Source organism: Triturus cristatus, chromosome 7 (assembly GCF_964204655.1).
Source record: "Triturus cristatus chromosome 7, aTriCri1.1, whole genome shotgun sequence".
NCBI lineage: Eukaryota > Metazoa > Chordata > Amphibia > Caudata > Salamandridae > Triturus > Triturus cristatus.
The window spans coordinates 1,614,880,022-1,614,893,447 of NC_140590.1; the positions used below are offsets into that span (position 1 = coordinate 1,614,880,022).

Consider the following 13,426-nt stretch of genomic DNA (forward strand, 5'->3'; position numbering starts at 1 on the left):
TTTCTAAATCAAATAATGAATATTCCCTTAACACTGTCTGTTGATCTTGTTATACTTGGCATTCAATTTAATCCAGCTCGGCCGTACACAAGTGCGGAAGAGGGATTTTTGTTTATATCAATGTCTATTTTTAGATATTGCATCACTTCGCATTGGCTTGATGCAGATCCCCCTTCATTTTCTCAATGGCAGATTAAATTGTTGAATTTGTATCAATTAGAGAATGCTGTCTTTCGCCTAAAGGGGACGAAAAAGAGGAATTTTGGCTTTAAACTTTGGGCTCCTATTCACGGATGGTTACAATGTTAAAATATAATATGTACTTTATCCGATTTTCCTGTCATGCTGTATTTATGTCTTTGTATAATTAATTGGATAATAATGTGTCTGGTCAACCTTCACTTGCTGCTGTGAAAATCAATAAAAAAAAAAAAAAAAAAAAAAAAAAGGTAATTACAAGGTGTGACAAACGTATAGCCACTTAAAACGTCAATCCCTGCGCTAATAGGTGTTTGCACACGGACTGCAATTTACTGGGCTACTCAGAAGGAGGCGTTAATAGAGGTTACATTTCAAACGCTGTTCGAACTCCAGTTTGCGGAGGGATCAGAATTATGAGGGGTTCAATAAGTATCACGCCCATCTGGATCACCTGGCAGATTTCACCAGGGAAACCCTGGTGAAATGTATCTTTGGAAAATGCCTATTAAAACGGAGAAACATGCACAATTGTGTTTGGTAAATGGAAAACTGCGTGTGATGCTTCATTTTTACCCAGAAACCTTGTATATGTGGTATTTATTCACCACGTCAATATCCTACCACGAATTATACATATTTACCAGGGGTTGCAAATACCACCTGTTTTTCGCACGACTCATCATCAGAGTGCTCTAGTTAAGCGGGGACCATGCCAGTTGTTTTTTTCACACACTCATGCGGCATGTATCTTTATTACAGAAGCTCACAACTTGTGCAGTGTGTATATTACAGATGTCCACTACTCGCGCAGTATCTATGTTTAATACAGATGTTCACAACTCGTGCACTGTATATGTTTATTACAGATGTTCACTCACACCTTGTGCAGTGTTTATTACAGAAGTTCACGACTCATGCAGTAAATGTATTACAGATGTTCACAGCTCGTGCAGTATGCATGTTTATTACAGTTCACAACTAGTGCAGTATGCATGTTTATTACAGATCACAACTAGTGCAGTATGCATGTTTATTGCAGATTTTCACAACTCGTGCAGTATGTATGTTTATTACAGATGTCCACACCGTGTGCACTGTTTATTACAGATGTTCACTACTCGCGCAGTATCTATGTTTAATACAAATGTTCACAACTCGTGCACTGTATATGTTTATTACAGATGTTCACTCACACCTTGTGCAGTGTTTATTACAGAAGTTCACATCTCGTGCAGTAAGTTTATTACAGATGTTCACAACTCATGCAGTATGTATGTTTATTACAGATGTCCACACCGTGTGCACTGTTTATTACAGAAGGTCACAACTCGTGCAGTACGTTTATTACAGATGTTCACAACTCGTGCAGTAAGTTTATTACAGATGTTCACAACTCGTGCAGTATGTTTATCACTGCAATGCCTGTTTCTTCAGTAGCTTAGGGGAGAGAGTCATTAGAACTAGTTGCTTTATTGTCCTTCAAAATCAAACCGAAAGCTTATCAAAGCGGCTGAAATCTACCGGTCACCATTAATCCTCATATTAAATCTGAAGAGCCGTGAGAGGGGTGTCTATCGCTGAGTCACTCACATAAAATCCCCTTAAATATTATCGAAAATGATCATGCCAACGTCTTTCAAAGATCATCTGATCTCGGGGTTGGCATTTATAGGCCACCATGCTTTTCTGGTCAGTTCTTTGTCAGTGGGATCTCTCCAGTGGCGCTCTACCGCTCTCAGCTGTCTCTCCATTTCAAGCAGGTCTTGGGTGAACCTTGCCTGGGGCGGCCTCCTGCCCAGTGTGTTAACTTCCTTGTTCCTTGAAGGGGGCCAGCTCATCTGCTGCCCATGTCACTCTTCTGGTGTAAGATTTCAGTATGCACTAGATCTGAGACTCTGGTTGCAACCCGCAGTGTTTTCATTAGGGTGTCAGCAAATTTATTGGGATTAAGGGTGAGGGCAGTTACTAATCTAGGCGATAATGTAACAAGTGGCAGCCGAAGTGTGAGATGTGGGGTGGATATGTCCCTCCACAGATTTGGAAAGACTCGCCCTTTATAATCTTCATTCACTTCAATTGATTCCGCGGTCTGCATTCATTGAATGAGGTCACTTGTTCGCCTTATGTCTCTCCGTACCTTGCATAACTAAATGGTATCCTATTCCAATCAGTTTGAGTTTACTTGCTTCAGGACTCTTTCTAAGGTCTTTCATATCCTTGCACCACCCTATGGTTCTAAGTTGATCTCACTGTATCAACCCACATGCACTCTCGGATTGTCGTCTCTTCTGTTGTTTACGCACTTCCTGCCATAATAGTCTCTCCAGGGAGTCAGTTACTACCCTCTGTTAGCCTAAAAACTATGGAATGTTCTTTTTAACAAAGCTCTGCAAATGCGTAATATACCAAGGTCTTGGTCAGAAGCTATCAGATGCCTAATTCTAAAACCTTCTAAAAAAACATCTGTTACAATGTGAACACTGTTGACCGATCTAGCTGCTAAATTTGGACTATAAACTGTTTTTAGTATATGATAAAGGTAGACTTCTGAATGACCCAACACAGAATATGGTTGCCACTATATATATCATCACCACGAATAAGCTACCTATTGCCATTCGTATGAATGATTCAGACGAAGCATTTGATGGAATCAGCTGGGTGTATTTGTGGAGAGTCCTATGCCTGGTGGGGTCGGGGTTGGAAATCTTAAGGGCTGTCTCAGGTTGTTAGGCCAAACCAAATGCAAGATTACTTGTTCATGGTGACCTTAGTCAAAAAACACAAGTATCAGGCAAGGAACTAGGCAAGACTGCAAACTTTGCCCATATATTTTAACCTTTGGACACGGAATTAAGAGAGAATAGAAAATATTGCTGTTTACAAGAAAATCGAGACAAAAATAGCACTGTATGTTAACAACTGTCCATCTTTACCGCTCACCCGGAAAATAGTGTACTAAAAACTGAAGAAATTATTAAAAGTTTCACTCATATCGAGGGAAACGCAAAATCAGTTAGGAAAAATAAGAGAGAATGATTTGGAACAGTCAGTACTGTTCAGCAGGACAGCTAGTCCTTAAATGGACCGTACCATTACCCTTTCCAAGCAGGGCCGCTTCACATTTGATTGACTGCTACTATTTCTTGTCAGACCCTGCTGGCCAGAAGTAAACCTGTGCAGACTATTGAAGCCCCATGCCCCAAGGCTCCATGTGTGGTTTACACTCAAGCCCCTCTCCCTCCTGCTCTAATCCATCTTAGGGATGAAAGGCGGCACAGATCCCCCCTCAGCAGCTGAGCCCACACCTGTACTGCGCCTGTGCTTCATCGTCAACTCCAGGCTCCTGCCTTATTTATTCCCCACGCCACCCAACCCATGCTCCACCTTACTCAGAGGTTCCTCCACTGTCTGCACTGGATAAGCCAGAGCAACTGATTAAATACATCACAAATACGGCTTTCACTATACATATTTTACTAGTGAAGCTGATATAGTAGTGACTTGCCTGGTTCACTATAGATCACCTGGCAGCACTGAATGCCTAAGGGGGTGAAGGGGCGCTGGGGATTGTCCAGCGTCGGCCATTACTCTATGCTTTGCACAAAAAGAAGTATCTCAGCACAAAGAGAGAGGGTGGGAAAGGATGATTATCTGCAGAGTGTGGTGGGTGGTAGGGTGATTGAGATGAAAGGGCAGCACACTACCCCAGCTTTCCAGGGATCTCTGCGCCATGTTGTGCGTCTTCTGTTTCTCTCAGGCACCACCCTGGTCTCTCCTTCACTCTTACCACTTGAGATTGGTTTCCTCTTAAAACTCACCATCAATGAGTCGAGCCTAGCGGTGACTGAGTGTGCAGTGTGAGTTACAGTTAGCTAACATAACTTTAACTCTATCACATCTCAGAAGGCATGAGCATCCATCCGAGAGAGCTTAAACAACACCCTATAGTGAATACATGTTGTCCCTTACCACTTAAATCCAGTCTCGGAGTGTGGTTGAACCACATCTCAGGATGATTTAGTGCTATCCCCCAGCACTTTAAATCCCATCACACTGAGCTTAAGCCCCATCACAGATTATTTTAACCCCCATCATAGACAGCTCACGCGAAGTTCTATGGTGCATAAAAGCTATACCAGAAGAGCTGAACCAAATTCCACGGTGTATAAACCAAGACACATTATGTAAATGGAAGCAGACAACACTTAAATGCATCACAATGTGTTTAAGCCCCGTCTTGGAAGGTTTAAATATTATCTAAGAGTGCTCAAATTCATCTCAGAATGCTTAAATGCATCCCAGGGTGCATTGACCATATCAGGGGTTTCAAATGGCACCTGGAAGCAATAAAATGCACCACGCTGTGCTTAAAACCTATCACAGAATACTTTAAACTTCACACTAAAGAGCACAACTAACATCTTAGAGTGCTTAAATTCACCCCAGAATGCTTCAACCTCATCTGTGCAAGATTAAGCTATATCCTATGGTGTGTAAATGCTGTCTTGAGACGCGTAAACCCCATTCCAGAGCCATTAGACCCCCATTGATGAGTCTTAGCCACATCTCAGGGTACTTAAGCTCAACCCAGAGTGCTTAAGCCCCACCCTAGAAATCTTAAAGCACATCTCAGGATGACTAGACTCAATACATTGCTAGGCCTTATCATTTAAACCTCAATGCATTGAGTTTAAACCTTATTCCTAAGAAACATCTAGACCATGTCATGTTTAAATCACATTAGACAAGACTCAACCTCACCACAAAGCGCTTAAAATACACTCCAAATAACTATACTCTCATCAAAGGGAGCGTATACCACATCTTAGTGGGGCTTAAATGCTATCGTTCAGTGCTTAAATGCACGTAAAAAGCCTAAATCCCGAACTCCGAGATAGTGTAACCCACATCAGAGTGTCTAACTGTAATCCCGCAGCACATAAACCCAAGCTCGGGTTTGTTAAACCCCATCCTGGAGGGGTTACTCTACATCTCAGAGACCCTAAATTCAGTCAGAGGAGGACCGCAAAATTATGCGCTTAACAAGCATAATTAGGTACATTTCTTTTAGGCTGGTCGCCTTAAAGAGATATAAAGGCTTGTGGCAGGAGGGAGGTACCCTAAAGCGTGAGAACCGAGCTCATGTTGTGCCTCTGTTTAAACTGCATCCTATAGCAATTATCAAAAGAAAATGTTTAAATCCCATTCCTTAATGTTTAAGCCTCTCTCAAAGCCCTCTACCCAACCCGGGTACTGACACCCGAGTACAGAGTATATATTCCTAATCCAGTTGAATCAAAGTACATGCCATAGCATCTAAAACCCATGTCCTGCTGCAGTGCTTAAACCACATGCAAGAGCATTGACCCATAACCGTAGTGCACTCCACTCCTATAGCGCTCTGAATAGTCAAAGTCAAAACACCGTGCTTTACCAAACTGCCCAATAAATAGATAAATATGCTGGATAATTATCGTCAGTTTCACACTTTTGCAGTGGTACCTATCCCCCATTTCCCTGTTTTTCAATTTCGTGTCTGCCTTTGTTCCTCATAGACAGCACCCCCTTCTGCTCTGTCTCTTTTTGTTTGTGCGAGTCACTTTAGATTCATCTCTTCCAATGCCCAAAGGTCCAGAAGTCAAACCCATTCAATTCCATTCCAGCAGAAACTTTGTATCCTGGCAGATGCACAGGCACCAAAGTGTGGGGAAATCAAAGGTAAAAAAGCAGAGGGTTCAGGCTGTGAGTGTGTGTGGGAGCAGAGGGCCTTTTGGACAGGGCATGTCAGTGGTGCCACCACACCTTCATTCCGAAGGCCCTGATCTGCAAAACTTCGCATTTCTTTTCTACCCTCAACTCACTGGCCACACCTGTCCCATGGGCCTTTTCACTCCTGGCCTCCAGACTTCGCACCCAGCTGCTGCCATTTAAACATGGTTGGTCAAAGTCCCTTCCAACCTGACTTGAAGTGTCACCTTACTGGGACAAGGCACTACAGTCATGGAGATGGCAGCCCAGAGCAACAAGACTACCATTCCTTGTTTGGTTTCATGCGCTCATAAGAAGGTGCCAAAACTCTCCACTCCTTTACAGACATACTGAGTTTTCTACCCGGACAGCTTAGCTGATTTAAGTACGAGAAAAGTTCAGATCAAAACGTGCAAATATGCGGCATAAGGCATACGTGAATCACTGCAGAAACACTGATCTTTGCCCGTTATTCCCCATTGTAATACAAGGGGGCCTGCATCCTCCTATAAAAGCCTGTTTTTAATTTTCTTATTACAGGCGACTTCTGACGTCGCCTGTAATAAAGTGTTATTACAGTTGAGTTCTGACATCAGAGTGTCTGCTGCCAGGGTGAAGGGCAGGTCACTCAGCATTATTAAAGTCACGGTTTAAAGAAGGTAAAAGGGAACTGGCTTTTCCTTCTTCAGATATATTTCTCTAAAAAGAAAAAGTGATCAGCAGAAAGTAAAAATTATGGCAAGAAGTTAATCTTTTTCTAAGGTATAGGTCATGTAAGAAAGGATAGAATCTCTGCATGTTTCTACACGATTTTTACTCTGACATATTAAACTGGTTCTAATATCTTTTGGCCAAAAATAGTAACTGCTTTTGGTGTGTTTAATTTCACAGTACGGATTCTGATTTTACTGCTGTCTGCAATGAACATGAAAGAGCAATGCACAATGGCTTTTAGGTCTTTATTGGACTGTGTTATAAGGATTAAAAGAACCTCTCTCTTCCTTTAAAAGGATATTGCAAGTCACCTCAGAGTTACGTGACGTTATAAAAGAACTTGTAAAGGAACAGGGGGTACCTTACTCTGAATTATCACTGAGCATAGGCCATGGAAAGGAATTAAATTCTGTGCCACAAAATCCAAATGGAGAAATACAAGTATTTATACAATCATATAACGCACACATGAATAAAAGTGTGGAGCAACAAGAGAACATAAACACTTTCAAAGCTCAGCTATTTCCTATTGATGGAAGAATAATCAACCGGTTCTGTCACATGTTAAACACTGCTCCGTGCTTCAGAGCTGTGCCGGGGTTCCAACTTGCAGTGTCAACAGATTATTTACTATACGCGATAGAAACTGAACTTCAAGTTGCCCCTGTTCCAAGGTAACCCCTCACTCCCCTCAAGGCTACTGTGGTGTACCTGAGCTCTGCCCTCCTTGCCTGCCGCCGCTCGTGCTTGCTCTACCTGCTCAGCCTACGGCACTGTTGCCCGGCCGGACTGTGGTACATACCAAAACGCGCTTCCTACTGCACGCAGCCAGTTAACCCCTGACCTCACGCTGCTTTACCGGCGTTACTGTACGCATGCAGCGCGCGACCGCCAGCTGACGTACCTGCTGTCCCGTTATGCGCTTCGACCCCCGGCCTCTCTTCTCCGGGTCCTGCCGCTCTGTCGTCTTCTGACATACTCTGAGGTGAGACACAAAGCCACAGTCTTAAGTGGGCAGCAGCAATCTTTCCGCGCAGGGCCAGCTGTCCAGAGGAAACAAACACATATGCCTGGAATAACAGGTCTGAGCTGCCCGGGGACCCCGGGACAGCAGGTGCTCACGAGACAGAGAGTGATGGGGTTCTCCTGAGAAGATACACTAGGCTGAGTGATACAGGAAACACGAGAAGGAGTCTTATGAGGTGAGGGGAGAATGATAGTGGAAACAGAGAATGATATAGCCGGGGTCTCTGAGGCCGAAAAGCAGTGAGTGGAAGGTGGACGTTTAGGATTAGGGCAGGGTCGAGAAAGAGACGAAACAGATGTAAAAATAGGAGAGGAAAGAGGAGGGGAAATTCAAAGGAGGGGAGAGAGGGAAAGAAACAGAAATGGAAACATAACTTGCAAACAAAGACATAAAAGATTGAAGGCCAAAATGCTTGAAAGACTAACACATTGAAAGAAGTACAGAAGACAAAAAAAAGGAAAATGTTAAATGAGAGAAGCAGGGAAATAGACAAAAGGTGGAAAATTAAAATAGGATTGGGAGTTTTAATCTAGGGCGCTGCCATATCCCGATTATTTATCAGTACTCTTCGTTACTCTGAGTCCTAGTGTTCCTCATCCACACCCTCTTACGTGAGGCCCACCTCAAGGTGATTATACTGCACAGAGTTCCTTCTGGACTGTGTGTTGAGTTCTGGTTGGGAGAAAAAGGAAACTTAAAGTGTCACTTTATGTACAGTTGAATGAAACTATTTACCGTCCTTCCTTCAGGTTGTGCATCCTTCACATGGCAGCAAGGGTGGGATATAAATCATACATGGACTCTGTCCTTTCTCTGAAGGAAGAGGCTGCTTTTGAGAAGTGTGGAGATCCATGCATGACCCAGTATGTGGACAACCATGCTGCAAGCCTTTTCGTGGTAGTGTTTTATGGCTTTTGATGCCAATGCAGGTGACATAACCCTACTTCGTCTTGGTGGGTCTACTAGAGAAAAGCCCAAAGTTTCTTATTTGCACATACTAAGGTGATTGGCAATGCTGTTAAACGTAGGGCCAATGTGGCCAACATATGTGTGCTTACATCTTAGACTGAAAGATTAAGCAAATACTTTTTAGGTCTCGCCTAGCGATGCGCTCTCTGTCTCTAGCGAGATCTAGTGATGTCAACTTGCTTTGGAAGACATGTGCACACGCACAAAGGATTGCAATTGTGAACGCGTTCGTGAACGCGGACAACGGCGTTAGATTAACTTGCAGGAGAGGGGATGTGCACGCGGTACGCTTTCCCTCTTCCTCGCTCCCTCCCTACCTCCATCAGGCCCCTTCTGATGCAGATCTGCCCCTTTCCTCCGGTGCCCCTTCGTTTTTCTTTTCTTTCCTTCTTATTTATTCCTGCACCCTACGGGCCGCAAAAACAGCCTGACGTTGATTTGCTCCTGAATTACGAGAGCTAGGCCATGAGGCTCAGGACTAATAAACACTGCAAGCATGCAGCCTACGTCACTCACGAGGACAACGATTGGCGAAACCACCGGGTTAGTGGTCTGGGGGTAACCGTGCCATGCACCTCCAATAAACGCTCTCGCCGAAGGTTGACTGAACACAGGGTCGCTGCTGTCGACAGCTTGTGCATGCGTGCAGAGGACAGGAGTTGTGCACGCGTACGCACGTCTCCTGTCCGCGCTCGCGCGTTTGCTCTCAAGGCGACAGCTTCTTTAACAAGGCACTACTGAGAGACGGGGATTTATCAATCCTAAAGTGAGATGGCAAGAACCAAACCATTACCTGCCTCCGGGCAATCAAAAAGAACACATTTAATTTGCCAAAAGTTTCAAATGGGGAGGAGGTTGGAGGTCTTATGACATTCAATACTACTCATGTTGGAACTTTCTACCAAGCTGTATGGCATTGATTTTTTTAGAGTCGTGCACTAGTTTCCACTGTAATCATGCATAGAAAAGCGAAATTATGCTTGTGCTTGCCAACGCGTTATTTCTCACGGCTGGCGTAGCACAATTATTTTAAATAAATAAATACAGGCCACCAATCCTGAAGCAGTCCAGCTTTTATAAGGGCTGACCAGAATAAACAAGCATTTGCAATGCAATAGGTCTCGCCTTTGTAGGAGTTTGAGCTATTGTCATTGTAAATGACAATGCCTTTCATTTATGTGTTTTGAAAACTTGTAAGTGGTCCGTAAACATGCAGTTTGTACTAATAGCTGGCAGTAAAGGAGGCGCAGTTACTGCCAGCCTTGCTTCTCCTAAGCAACGACTATAAGTACAAACTGTGTGTTTACGCACCACTTGAAGATTATCAAAACACATAAATAAAAGGCATTGTCATATACAATGCCAATAGCTCAAACTCTCACAAAGGCGAGACCTATTGCATTGCAAATGCTTGTTTTGCTGTCCCTGTGAATGAGACGTAAATGGCGACCTTGAGCTGTATCTGCTAATAGCACAGTGGACAAGGTGTTTGCAGGTAATGGGACCGTTGAAGATGCTCCCGTATTCTAAGACTTTCTGATCCCGCCACTATTCACAATACCTCTTTTTCAGATGAATAAGCTGCCGTCAAGTCAACATAAGTGGGTTTGAGGAAGCAATCAGCAGAAAGCATTCAGCGTTGGGCTCCACATTGATTTATATTGTTCCTCAAAGCACCACTCTTATTAATAATGCCCTTATGGACTAAGACGCAGACTATTGCAGTGTGAGCTGTGACTGGTAGGTTACCTCATTGCCAGGGCCAGCCACCCCCACACCTCAACTGAGCAAAAATATTCAACTAGATCTAATGACAATTGCCGGTGTTGACGCATTCATACATTTCGCTTCTACCTTTATGGACATTCTCTAAGGGTTGTTGCTAACTGCATTTATAAAGCCTCTTTTACCCAAAGTTCTCAAGGCGCTGATCACTATTTTACCACAATGTTATGGTCAGATATCTACAACGGAAAGGGAAGAAGGCCTGCTGATACAGCCGAGTTTTACGTTTTCTTCTCAAGACTTCCAAGGGCTTGCTTAATCTCAGGTTTCTGAAAAGATTGTTTGTGGCTTTAGCAGCAGTGATTGAAAAGCAGCCTCCTCTCTTGGAGTTCAAGAAACATGGAGGTCTGCACAGGCGGCTCTCGCCTGAGCCTCTGAGCCAGAGAGTATGATAATCTACTTTACTGGTGTACAGTGGCCATCTTTTGAACACATTTCTAAATTAGAGGGCATTTTTTGAATATCCCTTGTAGAATGGCAGTCAATGTAAAGTCTCCTTGAATAGGACACATTGCAACGCAAACTTTTACAATGCATGTCTTTACAACACAGTTTTTACATTGCAACATCCATTACAATGCATGATTTTACAACGCATGCCATCTCAATGCATTTCTAGAAACTACACTTACAACGCATTCCATTACAACGTATACCATTACAATGCATACCATTACAACGCATAATACTTTTAGGGCAACAGTAGTGTAAGTGTTGGATAGTGTAGGGGTAAAAAGTACCATTTCTACTCCAGTGAGTGCAACAGTAGGGTACGTGTTGGCTAGTGTAGGGGTAAAAAATACTATTCCCACTCCAGCAAGTGCAACAGTAGGGTAAGTGTTGGATAGTGTAGGGGTAAACATTACTATTCCCACTCCAGTGAGTGCAACAGTAGGGTAAGTGTTGGATAGTGTAGGGGTAAAAATTACTATTTCCCATTACTTACCTTATAATGCGTTGTAATGGCATGCGTTGTAGTGGCATGCGTTGTAATTGCATGCGTTGTAGTGGCATGCGTTGTAATGGGTGCATTGTAATGGCATGCGATGTAAAAGATGTTGAGTTGTAATGACTGCGTTGTAAAGTTAGTGCGTTGTAATGACTGCGTTGTAATGGTTTTTTCCCCATCTCCTTACTCCAAGAGATGTTATCTTTTTTACCTTTACCGAAGATAATTCTTCCTGCAACATTCTGTACAAGCCGCAATCTATATAAGAGATTCGAGGGAGCCTGCCATACAAAGCATGCAGTAGCCAAACATTGAATTGATGGATGCTCAAACCACAAAATTCTGATGTTTTGGGGGTCGACAGAAGGAAGCTTCTTAAGCGGATAGAAACATGATTCTGTAACATTCATGAGTTGTGGGGCAAGGACCATTTTCTCAGTTAATAGTACACTTATATTTTTTAATGCTGGTGACATGGCATGTTGGGGCACTTCCCCTGAATTGTTGTGAAAAGGAGGATCTTTGAAAGCTGCTTTCCCTTCAGGTTCAAAATAAATAAATAAAAATCCTAGTCTTCATGCTGTTCGCTCGGAGTTCATCATTCACAGACATACCCACATACATTTGAAACTCTTCAAGGGTCTTTATTTTGCCCCACCTTTGTTCCAAATTTGTGTCGTGCATAGATGGTATAAAGGCTGTGGCATAACACACAATGATGGGGCCCACATCAATTTGTCACGAGGGGCTACTGAGGTTCCCATATCTCACAGATACTTATATGCTCTGGGTGGCATGAGGAGCCCATGAATGGTGGGGTCCCCCTGCTCTGCCAGGCCTTCATGGGACTGTTTTACACCCTTGTATAAAGGACATCGGATATGACGGAACTTTGAGGAACCCCACAGTTCAGGGTGGGACTTTCCAATATGAGTGGTCCAAGTTGCACTCCCTAGAGCTGGTTTGGCAAGAATGACCTGAACCAGGTCACTGACCAGGTGGAAGCATGTAACACTTTGGCTACCCTTTGTAAAATATTGTCCCCAGAATGTGAATGGGATACATTTGAGGATAAAATATTTTAAAAAAAATATTGACAGGCAAGTAAGTCTAGATTTTCTATACCCAACTCGACAGGACACAGAGATGGCTGGAGACTGACAAGAGCAAGAAAGAGTGGGTACAAGAGAAACAAGCATTGAAAATGCAATAGATCTCACCTTTGATTAAGTTAAAGCCATTTGCTTTTCTAATGGTATTGTATGGCTAAGCAAATGGCATTAACTTAATAAAAGACGAGACCTATTGCATTTTTAATGCTTGTTTGTAACGATCCGATAATATCTCCCGGTGAGACATTGTCTATAAACCAGTTTCCCATGGACCAAAATTATTTGAAATTGTGTAATGCAAAATTACAACAACAAAAAATGCAGATTTCGCCGACACTATTAAATTTCATCCAGACCTTTGTGTGAAGTTCACCTCAATTAAGCATGGCCAATGTAATTAAGGGCGTGGCTTAAAACACACATGCTAAAAATCTGTGCTTAGCATAGTGTGCCTTGTATTTTTCTGTTTCTGTCATTGCATCCAGATATATGATACAGCAAGTAACATCATACCTACAACAAGTCCAGACTATTGGCTTCGCCAATGGTTGTTAGTTGCATAAGATAAATAAGCAGCAACTGTGGCTTGTATATAATATTGAAAAAGCTTCCACTTAAAGCCACCCCTATCATGCAATCAACACAGATAAACTGTGTCATCAAACCTAACCAAGACAAAACACGCGCAGAAGCAACAGCAACTGCTGGAAAGTTTCCAAACCCGGTCCTGCGCCTGGGGAAATTCAAGAGGAGAGGAATCTATATGCTGGGCTGTAAAAGTATATTAATTAATCAAAGCATCAGTTTGGTTTGCGGATGACTTGCCAGGGCAGCCACTGTGTTTCACCAACTGCCAGTCACTAAAAGGCACCGGAAGACTTTAAATACACGACAATCAAGGTGAATTAGTAAAGAGTT

General features: G+C 43.0%; 1 protein-coding gene across 5 annotated transcripts in view; it reads right to left on the minus strand.

The window, feature by feature from the left end:
• Positions 1–13,426, minus strand: part of MYLK2 (myosin light chain kinase 2) — a 173,169-nt gene that overhangs the window by 144,302 nt on the left and 15,441 nt on the right. For 3 of the 5 annotated variants that reach the window (XM_085619515.1, XM_085619514.1, XM_085619517.1), the window contains exon 2: positions 7,571–7,646. In XM_085619515.1, coding sequence (XP_085475641.1) covers positions 7,571–7,643 — 73 coding nt within the window. In that variant the 5' untranslated portion in view covers positions 7,644–7,646. Of the gene's footprint in view, positions 1–7,377; positions 7,473–7,570; positions 7,710–13,426 lie in introns of those variants that run through there. The other 2 variants (XM_085619516.1, XM_085619518.1) reach the window with 2 other exon arrangements.